General features: G+C 46.5%; 1 protein-coding gene across 1 annotated transcript; it reads left to right on the top strand.

The window, feature by feature from the left end:
• Nucleotides 1-5,985: 5,985 nt before the first annotated feature.
• Nucleotides 5,986-6,360, top strand: LOC121500690 (FXYD domain-containing ion transport regulator 4-like). Its single transcript, XM_041772634.1, has one exon. The coding sequence runs from the start codon at nt 6,010-6,012 to the stop codon at nt 6,274-6,276; it is 267 nt and encodes an 88-aa protein (XP_041628568.1). The 5' UTR covers nt 5,986-6,009; the 3' UTR covers nt 6,277-6,360.
• Nucleotides 6,361-18,158: the final 11,798 nt, after the last annotated feature.

Genomic DNA, 18,158 nt, shown 5'->3' with positions numbered 1-18,158 from the left:
ATTTCGTTCATGGGGCACATTGGTGGTGCAGTTAAGCATCTGACTCTTTTTTTTTTTTTAAGATTTTATGTATTTTTTATTTTTTATTTTTTTATTTTTTATTTTTTTAAATTTTATGTATTTATTCATGAGAGACACACAGAGAGAGACACAGAGAGAGGCAGAGACACAGGCAGAGGGAGAAGCAGGCTCCATGCAAGGAGCCCAATGCAGGACTTGATCCGGGGTCTCTAGGATCACACCCTGGGCTGAAGGCAGCGCTGAAGCTCTGGGCCATCCGGGCTGCCCAAAATCATTTTTTTAAAAATGAATTTCATTGATTATTTTGGCTGAAGAATATTCTATTGTATGGATAGACCACATTTTGTTCATCCTTCCATCAGTTGGTAGACACTTAGGTTGTTTCCACTCTTGGGCTATTGTGAATAGTGCTGCTTTGGACACTCACGTGTGAGTTTTTTTGTGTGGACACGTATTTTCATTCCTCCTGGGAGCAGAGCTGCTGGGTCATATAGTAACTCTATGTTGAACATCTTAAGGAGCCACCAGACTTTTTACACGCTTCGTAAAGACATTTCTCCGTAGCCTCCTTGGCCCCACTCCCCACTCCCCACTCCACCCTTAAATCCTGATACCTGCCCTCCATCACTGGGCTGCTGTTTCCTTCCACACCAGGTCAGCTAACGTGGTCATTACTTCTTTGCATACTTTGTGGGTTGGGCTGGGAAACTTGCTAGTATAGATCTTGTCAGGCAACAGGAGACAGAACTGCTGTATTTTTCTCTATTTTAATAATTTTTAAAAGTATGCACAAAAAATTCTTTCAATGCTTAATGCATATGCAAAAGACATTGCAATTAACGATTCTGTCTACATGTGAGAAAAACAAAATATTAGGAAAGAGAAGACTCTGGGGTTGTTGCAATTCCAAAATAAATAATTTACTGTATTTAGCTCCTGGTAAACAGGTAATCAATGTTTCCTTCTGCTCCCCAAGACATAACATGAGAGACTCCCGGGAAAGGAAAGGAATAGAACACCTCGCAGACATGCTGATGTGGCAAAATTTACGCTAGAGTTTTAATTCTTATTATGCTAAGGAGAAATTTTATTTACGAAAAATCCTAGAGACAACAAATACTGAAAAGCCCCCAAACCCCACAAATGGAAGAGTTGTTACTTGGCACATGCTTCTGGTTAGATTGAAATTTCTGGCGTTCATTCTATTTCTTCAAAAAGCTTTGTAGAGCATCAGGGAATCCCGGACATTATTTAAAAGGCAGAAAGTGAAGGTGAAGAACCTTCTTCTACTGGTTCAGATTTTGAGTGAGCTGCTGTTATTTTAATCTTAAAATGGAAACGCATCCATTCTGCTTTCAGAGCTCGGAGCGCAGAGGCATCCAAGCCTGTCGTAAGCGCCGACCCTGGAACAAACACTACCCAAGTATTAAAGAACCAGAGTCAGGATCATGTGAAACTGGTCTGAGCGGACTCAGACGGACTTGTTTTACTGCAAGCCCAGCACCCCCTCCAGTGCACCCTGGGCCTTAAAACTGCATCATGTTGACCTAATGACTGACATCATCCATTGGGTGACATTTCTCAGAACAGATCATCAGAGGGGCAGCCCCAGTAGCTCAGCGGTTTAGCGCTGCCTTCGGCCCAGGGCAGGACCCTGGAGACCCCGGATCGAGTCCCACGTCGGGCTCCCTGCGTGGAGCCTGCTTCTTCCTCTGCCTCTATCTCTGCCTCTCTCGCTCTCTCTCTCTCATGAATAAATAAATAAATAAAATCTTTTAAAAAAAAAAAAAAAGGAACAGATCATCAGAGAAGAGAAGGAAGCTGCACTGTAGATGACAGCACGTACAGGCAAGTAAGGTAAATGAATGGAGTCTCTCAGACTTGCCCATTCAGGGCAGTGGCCACTGAGGGAGTCGGGGCTACAGATAGGCTTTTTATTTCCGATCCTTAAGAAAGCATCCTTCTTTGGGCACTCCAGAAACATTACGTGGTCCCCAAGCACAGCTGATTGAGAAAGGACGGGCATTGAATGAGGACAAAATCCAAGACCCAATTTCCTAAGTGACCATCTTAGGAAAAATCCCTGGGCTGCAGCCTGAAGACACTTTATACAACCACTTATATAGCTGGTCCTTTAGCCACTAACTATAGAGGAAAAAGCCTAGCACCTGATTGACCTCTGAAAAATTCTAGACAATACATCTCACACTAGGGGATTTTGCTAATGAACTATTGTCAGTCACTAGACAGCCAAATTCACTGGGACGCCCTACAGCCAAGAGCCTTGTAAGCAGTCGAGGAGAGAGTAAATCCATCCCTGCCCCGATCGCCTCTTCTCCGACTCCGCAGAATCACAGGCATTTGTGGCCACCTCAGGGTCGATGGGAATCTTGGAATAAGGCTCCACTGGCATTATTGGTCTCTGCGCTTTTGGGCTTGAGGACTTCTTCCTTTTTCTGAGAAGCTGTGGAACAGTCAGGAATATCTGACCCAGCGCTTACATCATGAAGATGGCCTCTCATGGGGCACCTGGGTGGCTCCGACAGTTACGTGTCTGCCTTTGGCTCAGGCCATGATCTCTGGGTCCTGACACTGAGTCCTGCATAGGGGTCCCTGCTCAGTGGGAAGGCTGCTTCTCCCTCTGTCTCTACCCCCTCCCCCTGCGCCCCATCTCTATTTCTCAATAAATAAATAAAATATTTTCTTTAAAAAGAAAATGGTCCAAAAAAAAAAAAAGAAAAAGAAAATGGTCCTCTTACAACTACATTTCCACCCGGTAAAAAATAAATTAAAAAAGTTCCACTGTGATATGAAATTCATACATCCTATTATGAGCTACCCTTGCCCTCAAAGAGCAGCATCACCTTACTATACAGAGGTCTCTCCTCAACCCAAGCTACCCTTGCTTATTACTGGATCGGGATCTTGTCTATAAGATTTAACACCTGAGGGATCCCTGGGTGGCGCAGTGGTTTGGCGCTTGCCTTTGGCCCGGGGCGCGATCCTGGAGACCCGGGATCGAATCCCACATCAGGCTCCTGGTGCATGGAGCCTGCTTCTCCCTCTGCCTATGTCTCTGCCTCTCTCTCTCTCTCTCTCTGTGACTATCATAAATAAATAAAAATTAAAAAAAAAAAAAAAGATTTAACACCTGAAAAGACAGCCTGGTTCACAGGTGAAATGCTTTGCATGCTCCTGGGGTCCTGGGATCGAGTTCCGCATTGGGCTTCCCACAGGGAGCCTGCTTCTCCCTCTGCCTGTGTCTCTGCCCCTCTCTCTGTGTCTCTCATGAATAAATAAAATATAAAAAAAAAAAAAAGAATTTGCAACCATCTAACCTAGAGGTGATGAGTAGCTAATACCCCCACAGCACTGGATGCTCCTGTTGCAGGATTGCAGGGTTCTTATCTCACGGGGTAGGAGAACGAATCTCACAGACACAAAAGCGTGAAGTGAAAGTTTATTAAGTGAAAGTGAGAACAGAAAGGAAAGTAAAAGCTCTCTAGAGTGAGAGGGGTCCTGAATGAGTTGCCACTGAGGGTTCTTAGGCCTTTTATTGAAAACTTGACCGCCCCCCCCAAAAAAAAAAAACAGAAAAGAAAGAAAGAAAGAAAAAAAAAAGAAAACTTGACCAAGAAGCTTGTGGCCTTGAGATTCTTGTGCCGTCTTGGTTTGAGCAACGACCATTGATAACACCCTTCATGACTTACTTCTTTGAGGTCTGGTATTTTCTGTGATTACAGTGTAGCCACCAAAGAAAAACACTCCCTAACAGCCAGGGCCAGGTGGCCTGGTCTATTCCCTTATCTCATGTTGGGTCTGTCTTAGTGCTTCTGCCTGCCAGGAATAATAGTTTCAGAGCCTAGGCAGGAGCCCCCTATCTCTCCCTTCCTATACTTTCCTTACTTTCACAGTGGACTGATTTTTCAAATGGTGTTCTTGCCTCGGAGCAAAGGCTGAAGACCTCTACACAGAACAGTGGACCAATAATAATATCTTAGCTGTCATCTAGGGCTGGATTATGAAAGACCTCCCTATGGAAACAGATGCAGTTCACTAGGTACTGTCTTTATGTGACGTGTGCATACAACAATGCACGTGTGCATGAAGCAATTTCATCTAAAGAAAGGTATCTTAAAAAAAAAAAAAAAGAAAGGTATCTTGTGATTTGAAGGGGCACATGCACCCCAATGTTTATAGAAGCAATGTCCACAATGGCCCAAATATGGAAAGAATGCAGATGTCCATCGACAGATGAATGGACAAAGAAGATGTGATCTATATACACACAATGGAACATTACTCAGCCATCAAAAAGAATGAAGAGATCTTGCTATTTGCAATGATGTGGACAGAGCTAGAGGGTATTAGGCTAAGCAGAATAAGTCAGTCAGAGAAAGACAAAGACCATATGATCTCACTCCTGTGTGGAATTTAAGAAACAAAACAGGTGAACATAGGGGAAGGGAAGGAAAAATAAAATGAAAATTGAGCGGGAGGCAAACCATAAGAGACACTGAACTCCAGGAAACAAGTAGGGTTGCTGAAGAGGAGGTCGCTGGGGGGAAGTGACTATTGGGTAACAGGCAGTAAGGAGGGAATGTGATGGAGCATTGGGTGTCAGACGCAACTGATGAATCACTAAATTCTACCTCTGAGACTAAAAAAAAAAAAAAAAAAAGGTGTCTGGACTGACAAAGCCAAACGTGTACAACCATCATGTCTATTATGAAACTGCCGCAGAAGACTGAGAGCCCTCAAGACAGTTCTTTTGACCCGTGTGGGAGCTACGCTGTTCTCTCCAAGGGCAGCCCCATGGAGTAAGCTCGCCTGGGCCTCATCAGTCATGTAGGTGTCACATGTAGCCATAGCACCCTCCTTGGCTCAGCTCCCAGGGGCCCAGAACTCAGGAGCTGGGGGATAATGAGAATTTGAGAAGGAACAGAACATTTCTCTTCCTTTTTTTATAGCAAAGTACCCACTTTTTTTTTTTTTCCTTTGTGCCTGTTCAGTCTCAGCAGACAGACGGATACAGATCACACTGTGCTTTCTTTGATGTCAGTGGATGATCTGACAGCTCATATCGGTCAGAACTGAGACCTGCCTGGAAAAACTTGAACCCGGACATTGACTGCCTCAGGTTGTCCTCTGGCCACCTGCTTTGGCTTCTTCGGTCACTTGTACTAACAGCAGGACAATGGTGGAACTTATTGCTCTGGACAAAAGGACTGGCTTATTTTTAAGAGGGGATGATAAGGGCAGCCCAGGGGGCTCAGCAGTTTAGCGCCTCCTTTGGCCCAGGGCCTGACCCTGAAGTCCCGGGATCCAGTCTGACGTCCGGCTCCCGGCAGGGAGCCTGCTTCTCCCTCCTCCTGTGTCTCTGCCTCTCTCTCTCCCTGTGTCTCTCATGAATAAATAAATAAATAATCTTAAAAAAAAAGAGGGGACGATAAACTTTAGTTGGTTGGCCATATGTACGTCAGAGCTCGAAAGGTGGGCTGGGACAAAGGTGGAGTGAGAAACTCTCTCTTTTCCTATTGCAGAAATGGGACTAAGAGCTGCACGCAGCCTTCGCCCCCGTGGCGGGCACTAACTCATCATGAGGACACTCGTGCTGGGTATGTCCAGCGGTCGGTCGCAGAGCGTGGGGCCATCGGTGTCTCACTCCTGGGCGGAGCTGCGGGAAGCAGTGTGCTCCGCATCAGTGACAAACGGCACAGATAGTAACTCTATTTAATGAGGACGCGGCGGTGGGTTTAGAGGCGGTCGATTTGAGTGCCCTGGAGCTCCTGTTCTCCTAGCGGCTCGTTAGCTTAGCAGAAAGCTGGCCCGACACGCCTCAGGTGGCTTCACCGACGGCCACGGGCGGCCATGGGCTGGCGTCCCCCGCAGAGTTTTCTAAGGTCACTTCTTGCACCAGAGAACATCCCTTATCTGCAGGGTGTGGTGGTTTCCCGCCTCCGCCCAGCTCCCCTCTGCAGCCGTACCATGAAGAGAATGACCCAGGGCCTGCTCCTCACACTGGCAGGCCTGCCTGCCTTGGAAGCCAATGACTTGGTTGATAAAGGCAGTCCCTTCTACTATGACTGGGAAAGCCTGCAGCTGGGCGGGATGATTTTTGGAGGGCTCCTGTGCATCGCTGGAATCTTGATAGCCCTGAGTGGAAAATGCAAATGCAAATACAATCAGAAGCACAGCCCCTTACCTGAGAAAGCCACTCCACTCATCACTCCAGGTTCTGCCAGTACCTGCTGAGCACAGGCACTCCTGGTACCATCTCCCATGCTGTTCCCTCCCTACTTGGCGCCCTTAGCCTCCATAATGGCCTTTCACTCCAAGAAAGGCTCTCTTCTGATCAGGAGGCTGTCCAAAGCTTATTTCTCTATTAAACTGTCCGTTTCTAAGCTGCCATCTAATATAGCGCTGCCATGAAAACTCCGTCTTGATGCTGGAAGCCAGCTGCGGTGACCCCGTTGTGCCGCCAGCCACAGCTCTGGGGACAGGCGACGCGCCTTCAGGAGCCGGGAGACGTCAGGGAGGTTCTGCCCGAAAACCTACTCACTTTTATTTTTTTTTTTTAAAGATCTATTTATTTACGATAGAGAGAGAGAGAGAGAGAGAGAGAGAGAGAGGCAGAGACACAGGAGGAAGGAGGAGCAGGCTCCATGCAGGGAGCCCGATGTGGGACTCGATCCCGGGACTCCAGCATCGAAGGCAGGAGCTAAACCGCTGAGCCACCCAGGGATCCCCCTTCTCACTTTTAAAAAGAGAAACACAAACAGATGTCCACGCCAGCGTGGCCGAGCCTGTGCTCGATGCCTGAAGCCGCTGCAGCCCCCGGCCTCAGTGGGTCCTGCTTGGACAGTCCACGTCCCAAAGGGCAGTGGAAAACACGAGAAAGGCTGAGAAGGTGAGTGTGTCCTTGAAATACCTGATCCGAGGGTCCTTCTCATCCCAATTTCTTGTTTAGAGAAAAAAATATTATTATAAGACGACTGAATAAAACCCTTCTATACCGATGTAGCACCTTATTATGTAGGAGAATTTCCACTCTACTTCTAGTTTTCTCAAAGTATTATTTTTAATTCTATGTGTGTGTTGCCTGCTATGTATTTTGCGGTTACATGGTTACATTTACACATGATCGGGATTGTTAGGTTTTCTTTGCAGATTTCCTTTTCCTCACTTAGGCACTAGCATTCCGTAATGCTATCAAATCCTTTTGCCTTAAGCCCTATTTTGTCATTTATTGAGTGTTACTATACCAATTGTCATCTATATCTATCTGTATATTTTTTCAAATCCTTTCAGTGAATTCTGTGCGCTCTAATTTTATTTATTTTTTAATTTAAAAATTTTTTAAAAGATTTTTATTGATTTATTCATGAGAGACAGCGAGAGAGAGAGAGAGGCAGAGACACAGGCAGAGGGAGAAGCAGGCTCCATGCAGGGAGCCCGATGTGGGACTCGATCCTGGGACCCCTGGATCAGGCCCTGGGCCAAAGGCAGACGCTCAACCACTGAGCCACCCAGGGATCCCTGTGCTCTAATTTTATATTTTCGTCTCCCTAGGCCTGGCTTAACACACGGAGAACCAAACCCCATACATGATCCCCAGACTCCTATTAATACCAATCAGTAAAACCCCAACACTCTGTCTATAGACCCTTCTCTCCCAGACCAGGCCTTGCACTCTGCTAGTGGGTCGTGGTGAGGGGAGGACGGCTGATGTAAGGGGAGGTCGGAGGGATGTGTTCTCAGCTCCGCTGTGTCTGCTGCTGCTGTGACTGAGTCCACTCTTACTGTGCCAGCCTCCATCAAAGACTTTCTGATCCTCTTCCCCATTCCTGAGCTGGGCATTCAAAGCTTTTAAGTTGTCTTTTCTCCACTTTTCCCGGGCCATGTACACACCCTGCCTAGTTCACAGTCTTTGTTGCCATGGGAGCCAGTGCCCAGCCGCTTGATCTCCCAGGCCTGCCTTCCAGCTGCTCTCCACCCCGTGCCTGCCACGGTGACCATTAGAGTAGTCATGCCATCCACCAACACCAAAGACGTCCCATTGCCCTCTACCAAGAAGGTTGTCTGTGTGTTTATTAAACATCTTTGTAACCTAGTTCTGAAAACTCGTTTTAAGGGTTTATTATCCGAGGGAAGAGGAGTGCACTCAGAAGGGGTGTGATTGAGGTGAGCATTGTTAGGGGTGAAGATAAAGCCAGTAGGGGATAGGGGAGCACCTTGGGGCTTGCACCAGCAGGAGAAGGAGCCACTTGCACCTATAGGCCTGAGGGCTGGAGTGCGTGAGCTGCTCCCAGGGCTGGGAGGTCTGCAGTTGGGTAGAAACCTTCCATCTGTTGGCCTCTGGCAGCAGCTGGACCTCACCTCTGTAGCCCTGGGGCTCCCGTAGGTTCCTCCCGTCTTTTTGGGGCTGGGCCCTCATCACGGCCATCCTGAGTGGCTATGCTCCCTTGTAAAATCCCATTTGCTTTCTGTTTCTATGGGATTCCTGTTTTCTGGACCTCTGAGCTATATTCCCCCCTTGCTTTTGAGTTTACTTATTATTCACTTATTGAAAATAAAGTCTGTCTTCTTGATCGTTTCCACTTGGTGCAAGGGAGGAAGACTACAGATATATTCACTTAGCTAACTCGAAACTGGAACTCTATGTCAATGATAATGTCAAAATTTTCAAGTTTTGTAATCCCTCATCCATAATTCTGACATTTACAAAATTTTGTGAAGCTTTGTGTTTTTTTCCGCCCAAATCATCTGGCAGCAAATCTTGACCCAAGTGTGAGTTTGATGAAAATAACAAAATTAATCAACAAAACCTGTTATGAACTGACCTTACACTTTTTAATTATCTTTATTTATCATCCTTAATATGAATGTTCAGATGTTTCACTACAGAAATATTCATATATTTTCTACAATTTCTACAGATTTATTCTGTTAAAATATCCCTTTTCTATGATTTCAGTTTGGTGCAAGTGCAGGAGTTGAGCGGGGACCCCTGGTGCTTTGTGGATCCAGTTCCAGGCCCTCCCTCTCTGGGCAAGTTGTTCAGACAAAGCAGTCCAGTCCTTCTGCAGATGGAAAGTGCACCAGTGTCGGTCGGTCACTGTGAGGCAAAAATGAGATAACAGCATATTTTGTCTATTTTTCAGCACAATGCTCGAAGCACACTGAGCTCTCAAAACTGAGAAGCTCTTACCATTACAATGATCTTTTCAGCAAGCAACTCACGTTCGAGGGACAGTGCCACGCAGACTGTCCTGTCACTTGCTTTTTAAATCAAATACTATTGTGACCTGGCTTCCATGTCATTAGTTTGATCTTTGTGTTTTAATGGTTTTATGCTATAATCTCTGCGGACCCCACGATTGCATTCCCTCTGCTACCACCCGGAGGTGCTGGCTGGAAGGAATTTGAGCACGTCTCTCTGTTCCAATACCCCCACCCCAGCGCCATCCCCCGCCTCCTTCTCTTTCCTGAGTGTTGAGGCTGAACCTTCTGCCTCTAACCTCAGCTGCCAAGCCCATCACCTTTTATGTTCTGCTTTAGGAATTCCAAGGACCTGTATTTCTCTACTTCTGGAAAATTCCTTGTAATTTCTCGGTATTCTATTTTTACACATTTTGTTATGGCCTAGAAGTCCTTCCGCTCTTATACACCTGGAGAATTTCTCACTTTTCAGGAGCCTGTTCAAGTGAATAAACCCTTTCCGTGAATCCCTTTCCACTCATAAGGCCTTGTGCAGGGCCCCTCTCCATCGAGGAGCTTGACATATTGCCCTGAGACTTGGACTCCTTTTTTTTTTTTTTTTTAATGATTTTATTTATTTATTCATGAGAGAGAGAGAGAGGCAGAGACACAGGCAGAGGGAGAAGCAGGCTCCATGCAGGGAGCCCGACGTGGGACTCGATCCTGGGTCTCCAGGATCACGCCCTGGGTCGAAGGCAGTGCTAAACCGCTGAGCGCCACCCCCTCCCCCAGGGCTGCCCTGGACTCCTCTTTATTTTATTATCACCTCATCAAGGCTCAAACAACCTGAGGGTAGGAAACGTATCATTGGCCTTTGAGTCTAGCACACAGCATCATCCAGGTGACACCCCTATTTCTGAACAAATAAAAGAATCTGATTATTTCTCTACGTTGCAGGTACTTCTCTAATTCTAAATTTCAGGAAGTAAGGTGACTTTTTGGAAACATATCTATGTCTTGTGGTTAAAGGCAATGTTGTGGATCCCTCCTTGTCCCATCCCTATTATAGTAATAATAGACAAGCAGACACAGCAGACAGTGGGGAGGTAGCAAATAAGACCAAATTTAACCACGAGGAGAAGCACCTCAGAGAATTAAGGTCGTGCGTGAGGCAGGCGAGCTGAGGCTGTGAGTGTGTCCGGTCTCACATTCTGGGGACACACCTTTTCTTCTCTTTGCAAATATCCTTTCTGCGGCCTCAGCTCTGCGCGGACCAGTTGATGGCTTCTCCTCCGTCGCCTAGAGGTCCCAGGTCTTTATGTGTCCTCACATAACTTTTAGTATCAAAGGGACTTTGTGTCCTCTTTGTAGTCAAGATACATTTCTCTGGGGTCAGGTTGCTTGCTGGGGCTGAGTTGTTACAGTCGTATCGAGGGGCTTTGGTGACATCTCTGTACGTGCTCAGTAATTAGAAAAAGCAGCCACAGCAAACTTGCCACACGGTCTAGAGAGTCTTCCATTGGACTCATTCTCAGCACCGAGTCTGACTTCCGTGTGGTCAGGGCTGCTCTGCAGGTTCCCGGGTTGCCTGCGAAGAAAATAGAGGATATGAATTCCCTGTGGTTTGTCCTTCCTTGTCTTCCCCGGATATATTTAAACGAGGAGGTGGGGGAGTGAAAGGATGGCCGTCCTCACTGTCTGCCTTCCTTCGGGCCACGAGCTTGTGCTCGGGCCCCCTTGGTCACCATCCCCAGGGCTTTTCCTATTCCCTCCCTTTGATTTCACCTGCACACACCTCCAGGATCTCCCTGCGTGTGTCCCGGATCTGCCCCCACCTGACCTCACTGATACCTGAGATCATTTTTACTTCTATATATCCTCACCCTCTGGCTTATTTTGCCTCTTGGCTATATCCTTTATCACTTTTAAAAAGGATTTTTTAAAATTTATTTATCTTAGAGAGAGAGTGAGCACGAGCCAGGGCAGGAGCAGAGGGAGAGGGAGGGAGAGAATCTCAAGCAGACCCCCGGTTGAGGGCAGACCAGAGCTCAACCTCACGATCCTGAAATCACAATTGGAGCCGAAACCAAAGGTCAGATGCTTAACCAACTGAGCCACCCAGGCAACCCTCACTTTTTTTTTTTTAACCAAAGGGAACTTCTTAGACCCCAATCCTAGAGCCGTTCTACTTGAAAGATGCCTTAGTGGAAAATCAAGCTACTTTTTTTCATTTATCAGTCCTTATTGTTTAGGTTCTTCCTTGGATTGGAGTGATTTGTCTCTAGCTAGAATGGTTTCCCAATCTACTGTAGTTGGACACTCTTTCTTAGAGTGACCGAGCAGGAAACTGCTTCTTTGAGGACAGCCATTGGATGTTTTCTTAACTTGGGGTGTCTCCTTCTTACAACCGGAAAGCCACTTTCTCTCTCTCTCTCTCTCTCTCTCTCTCTCTCTTATATTGGAGTTCAATTTGCCAACATATAGCATAACACCCAGTGCTCATCCTGCCAAGTCACCCCCTCAATGCCCATCACCCAGTCACCCCATCTATCCGCCCACCTGCCCTTCCACTACCCCTTGTTTGTTTCCCAGAGTTAGGAGTCTCTCATGTTCTGTCACCCTCACTGCTATTTTCACTCATTTTCTCCCCATTGGGAAGCCACTTTATGGGTCATGCTTTAAAAATATGCACTCAGGGGATCCCTGGGTGGCGCAGCGGTTTGGCGCCTGCCTTTGGCCCAGGGCATGATCCTGGAGACCTGGGATCCAATTCCACATCGGGCTCCCAGTGCATGGAGCCTGCTTCTCCCTTTGCCTATGTCTCTGCCTCTCTCTCTCTCTTTCTCTCTCTATGTGACTATCATAAATAAATAAAAATTAAAAAAAATAAAAATAATGCACTCAGCATCTGTTCCTGAAACCTGTTCTCACCCTCGCCACAAACTCTTTTATGGGTTTCACTGGGCTACACCCCCACTCCTGGTAATATGGATGCCAGTCTCCTTTGTGGATGCCAGTCTCCTTTGTGGGATGCTGCAGGTGTAGACTGGCTCCCACTAAGTTAAGTTTGGATTTTAAAATGCACTAACTTCAGATCACAGAATTAGTTATGGAGACACGTGAACTACAGTTCTTTGTTTTATAGATTTTTTTCATTAATGTTACCCTCCCTAGTAAAATTAGAGTGCACATTCATTTTGGTGTGGAAATACTCTTGGAAAGGCAAGACAACTCTGATAACTCGGTTCTGATAGTATTCCTATTAAGTCATACATTTTTTTTCCTAGTTGGCCTAAGTTAACTAGTTTCACAAAGACCAGTAACTTGTCTTTTTATCTCAAAGGATGGCCAGTCCTGTGCTCTCTGCTTCTTGCCACCAAAACTCATTCCCCAGACTCAAGAGGCTTCCCTCCCTCTGAGCCTGTGCATCACACCTCAGGCTGGCATTTCCTTCATATTAGGAGGATCCAACCCTCCTCCTGAAGTTGCTTAAATCATTTATGTCGTCAACAAGCACTTGTGGGAGGTTTTTCATATGCCAGGATGTTTTTTTAGGTGCTAGGATCCAAGAGTGAACTGGACACTCAGTCTCTGCCCCCATAGAGCAGAAATTTGTGGTGTTAAAAAAGAGACAACAGATCCCAAATGGAGTCGCTTGTGCTAAGCCCATGTAGCCAAACCAAAACTGAGTATCTGAACTAACTGCAGCTTCAACCTCCCCGGAAGGTAATCTTAAACCAGTAAATATGGAGCTTTCTGGTCAGCATTATTGACTTAATTTATCTGACAAATTCCTTCCAGTCCCAAAAGAAAGATGAGCTGATCTGCTCTTACCTTGTCCTTCCCCGCTCATGTCTATAAAAGTCACTGGTTGTGTTCGATTCTTTGGACTCCTTTCTATCTGCTAGATGGGAGGCTGCCTGAGTCACGAATCATTGAATAAGACCATTGGATCTTGAAATTTATCCAGTTGAATTTTGTTTTTTGACAGTGAGAATTGAGTATCTTTTTTTTTTTTTAAGAGATAGAGAGCATGATTTTATTAAAATATTTTAGCATGATGTTGGAGGATCTTAAAATCCTGTATTCTAAACCAATGTGGGCACTGTAGATGACATATTCCTGAATTTAGTCGGCACTATGTCTAACTAAGGAAAGTTATGATTATCTAGTAGTACTAGTAAACTAATATAATTTAAATTGGAGGCTAAATAATTTTGGCATATTCATATTTCTCCAGCTGCCCTTTGTGACTATATATACTCAAAGTCTACCTCCATCCAGCTGAGTTGGATGGGACCATATGTTTACTGGTCTCACTTAAACGTCTTCACACCACGAGTAGCAAGGAATATGAAATTTCTAGCATTAAGATACAGTCGAGGTGTATCACACACCTTACCAGGCTACGTCATTCTTTCTCGAAAGCCATTTTAAGATACAGTAAAATGCTAGTCTCTGAAACAACTGAAATGATATTTTCTAACTTCAATCCAAACTCTGATGCGGTAAAATTTAGAGTTTTAAAAATTATTGTTCGATTTTATTAACGGCTTAAACAGATTTGATTTTCTACTCACAGAATTTAGATCAGAGAATTTATTCTCTACAAATTTTAATATTCAACAGAAAAGGGAGATTGTTATTTGTCACCAGTCCTCCTCCTCTTTTGGGGCTGAAGAAATCAGTTGGTTGTCTACCAAAGCGCATGTAATAAAATTCACAGAGTCAGTCCTTGACTTATCAGAGACGGCGAGGTGCTCCCCGGAGGAGGATGCTGTCCAGAGCCAGCTTACAAACAATGGATACCCAGTGAATTTCTCCTCCGTGGGACTTTGGGGCCACTTTTTGAACATTATCTTATTAGAGCAGCTAATGTTTACTTATTTGTACTTGTTTCACGGGCCTCCGCTACCCACACTTTTCATGTAACAGCTTTAGTTAAAATCATCAGTGGCCTTGAAACTTGCTACTTCTGATTACAAAGAGAAAAGAACACAATCAAAACGTATAAACGTTCCCGTATTCAGTGACACTCAGAAAAATTGGCTTTGTATTTATGTTAAAAGCAAAATAACGGTCAGGCTGGTGAGTCTGAGCGGCTTTATATATGAGTCTTGATGTAAACCCAAAATACAAAATTATTGGAAAAATGCAAAGTAAATGCTGTGGCTAAAAATACAATGTAAAAGAACAGGATAATAGGACATGAGCTGCACCGAAGAACTGTCCACGTCGGGGTGGGCAGAGGGGAGTGGCAGCAGGACAGTGACTTTGGAGACCGTATCTCAAAACACCTTCTAAACCATATTTTTGGCCAAACGTAACTTTGGGATTTTAGGACACAGCATTTCAGGTGATAGTTATGGAACCAAACCCAAGTTCGTCCGGTGCGCAGCAGCGCCACGCGCCGAGGCAGAGCGTGCAGCAAGGAAAGGCTCTGCTAGTGGCACCCGAAGGAGGGGACGGAGACTAGCTTGAACCTAGCTCCTCAGCTGAGGGGAGAGCCAGGTCTTAATAACCACAGGGGGTGAGATTACACACATATTGATGAAAGGGCAGGGAAATTTAGGATTATTCACAAGGGAAGATGGAGCAGGGCACTGAACAAGCACATACGTAACACTCCAGGTGTTCACTGTGGGCTGGAGATTTAACACTAAAATGAGGCGGATTTGGCCACCGCCATAAGGAGAAGGTGTGAGCTCCTGGGGGAGTATAAGCTAAAGGGGGTCTTGGGCTCCCTACCTCGGGAAGGGATATGGGGTGTTGCTTGTTCACAGCCTAGAATCCTATCAGGCCCAGGTCCCCGTGGAGACAGCAGTGCAGTCGTTGGCAGCGTCTCTCCCGTATGTCCTACTTCATGAACCATGACATAGGATGTTAATGGATAAACTGAGTCATATTAAACATTTTTTGCTTATTTGAGCAAAAGTTCGAATTGGGTAGCATCCCAGTCTTGCAGATAGAAAGCAGCTCTGAGGAGCCGCACAAAATAAAAGACTGTTAACAGGCCGAAAGGAGGGCGTTTAAGGAAATTATTCTGGCAAAAGGCTGGGTTGCTTTATGCAAAGTTTCTTTCCTTTAGGGAAAGGCGTATCCTAGAGACCATCTCACTGCTGGTCCCTGATTCCTCATTGAGCGAAGGGGTTGGGATTACACATAACCACAGGGGTTGGGATTGGGGTCATTGAGTGGTTTAAGACTCCAATTCTGGAAGAGCTGAAGCTGAAACTATAATTAAGTCTCAGTTTGGTGACATGAGGCTTGGCTTAAGTGCCTCCATTTTGGGCCTGTTGTCTGTTTGATATATTTTAGTTTCAAAGAACATGCAAATTTGCATTCTTTTTTTGCCTTCATTTTCTTGTCATTTGGGGTTATTTGCAAGGGGAGAAGGGGAAAGCACAGCCTTTGCTCTATCATTTAAACAATGCAAATTCCCCTTATTTTATATGTTAATCCAATCTCTGCAATCGTTCTTTTCTTTTATCATTTAGATTGACTTAAGCCTTTGGCAAGTTCTTGGGAGAGACCATGAGAAACCTCTTTCTGAACAATTTCATTCATAAAAATGAGCATCTTTTGGGTGGTATCGCATAGGAGCACTTGGACATCAAAATTGGCTTTTTAACTACACTAAGTCTTATTTTGAGCGAATTCTCCATTTAAGGAACTCAGGTGCTGGAAGGGGACAGGATAAAAGGCAGATTTAGAACATGTTTTCGGCCTTCGAAAGGCTGATAATTGAATAGGGAAATTATAAGACGTTGAGCTGCAATGTTAGTTCGTGATTAACCCGTGTTAAAGGGAGAAAGCGTTTCAGACCGGAGGAACCTGGAAGGAAAGGATTCACACGGGGGCATGGATTCAGGCGACACCTCCCCACACGCAGGGTGGCCGGTGGGGGGCAGCTTGTGTTCGAGGGGGCCGCTCACTCTCCAGCTGCCCGTGGCCGGGGAGCCTGTGGGCAGGAGAGGCAAGGCTGAGGCTATCTTGAGCTTGGATTTAGAGGGTCCTACGTGCCAGGTGACGAAGCCCTTTGATTTCTTCTCGCTCAGCGAGACCCACAGACGCTGGTAATCAGGAGCAATGCGGAGGCCTCGGCCACCGCGGCCAAGGGGAGTTTGAGGAGGGCTGGGGAGGGGGGTTGGGGGCTAAGCAGCCAGCAGGTGTGATAAGCGGGCAAGGGTGACAACCTGAGTGTGCAGGTGACTGCAGGCAAGAACGGGCAGGCGGGCGAGGGGGCGAGGGACGGGGAGGGACGGTTAGGGCCGCGGGTTCTGTTGATCTCTCTGCTGGTTCCCTCCCCGTCAAGGATACTCGGTGAGACTGTGGCTGAATACACCCCGTTACTGAACACTCACTGCCACAAGCACCCTGAATTTTGTTTTCTTTTTTTTTTTTTTTTTTTTTTTGAATTTTGTTTTCTGAGAAAGTTCCCAAACGGGGTCCATGGCGGGCAAGGAAGCGGTGCCTACTGCACAACACCAGAATGCTTGGAGCTGGTTTCTGGCATTTTCCAGCTTCGCCCAGAAACAAAACGTTACATGCTGGTCAACGACCTCTTACTGAAGAACTGCCGTGTGCCCGGGGCCTACCACGCGCTGGGGGCGCGCAGGTCTCCCGTGGCGGCAGAAACAGGACCGACCACAGCCAGTTCAGGTGGCGCCCGAGACAGGCCTGCTAACCGCACGGCGACCAAGTAGGGTTCTTTAAACGCTCTCCCGCTCTCCCGTTATCAGCTCTTGCAACTGCCTCCTGCCGGCAGTAGGGTGAGCCTAGGGGAGCAGTAGGGTGAGCCCAGGGAAGGAGTAGGGTGAGCCCAGGGGAGCAGTAGGGTGAGCCCAGGGAAGGAGGCGGGAAACTTCCAAGGCCTCTCATTTGCTAACAGAGCTTTCCAGATTTGCAGTGACGGGTCCTGAAGGTCTGCTAGTTAGGAGCACTCCACTGCCCCTTTCCCTAATCCCATAACCACTCCACTGCCCCTTTCCCTAATCCCATAATCACTCCACTGCCCCTTTCCCTAATCCCATAATCACTCCACTGCCCCTTTCCCTAATCCCATAATCACTCCACTGCCCTTTCCCTAGTCCCATAACCACTCCACTGCCCTTTCCCTAGTCCCATAACCACTCCACTGCCCTTTCCCTAGTCCCATAACCACTCCACTGCCCCTTTCCCTAGTCCCATAACCACTCCACTGCTCTTTCCCTAGTCCCATAACCACTCCACTGCCCTTTCCATACTCCCATAACCACTCCACTGCCCCTTTCCCTAGTCCCATAACCACTCCACTGCCCCTTTCCCTAGTCCCATAACCAGACTCTCCTGGTAACCATGCGCATACTCCCTGTGGGTGACTCCCTCCAGCTCTTCCTGGCACCTGCTGAGCCCATGCGGCTGGCCGGCTCTGCACTGTGGGCACCCGGGCAGCACGGAAGCAGACCCCCCCAAAGGCCGTCTGAACCCCAGTTCTGTCCCCAGCCTGCTGGGTGACATTATACAGGTCGCTGACACCTCTGTGCCCAGCTTCCTCACTGATGAACCAGGGACCACGCTGGCACTTGCTTTACAAGATTGTGAGGGTTAAGCCATAATGAATGTGTCGTACTTAGGACAGTGCCTTGTGTTTCTGATTGCTGAACGTTACATTCAGAAATATTCAAAATCTTCAGTTTTCTCTTTATCATGCTTATGTTTTCCTCAACCTTCTTGACCACGTGGAGCATGAGCTATTTTTAACATTCTTTTCTGCTAGTTCCTTCACTTGTATGTTTCTATGGATTAAATTTTCTCCAGGTTATGCATCATAACTTACCTTGTAATTTTTTAAAAAGATTTATTTGGAAGAGAGAGAGAGAGAGAATGAGCAGGGAAGGGGTAGTGGGGGAGGGAGAGGGAATCCTCAAGTAGACTCCCCACCGAGCACAGAGCCT

The sequence above is a fragment of the Vulpes lagopus genome, chromosome 10, assembly GCF_018345385.1.
Source record: "Vulpes lagopus strain Blue_001 chromosome 10, ASM1834538v1, whole genome shotgun sequence".
In the NCBI taxonomy this organism is placed as follows: Eukaryota; Metazoa; Chordata; class Mammalia; order Carnivora; family Canidae; genus Vulpes; species Vulpes lagopus.
The sequence above is the reverse complement of the archived record's forward strand: the minus strand, read 5'-3'. Positions and strand labels throughout refer to the sequence as shown.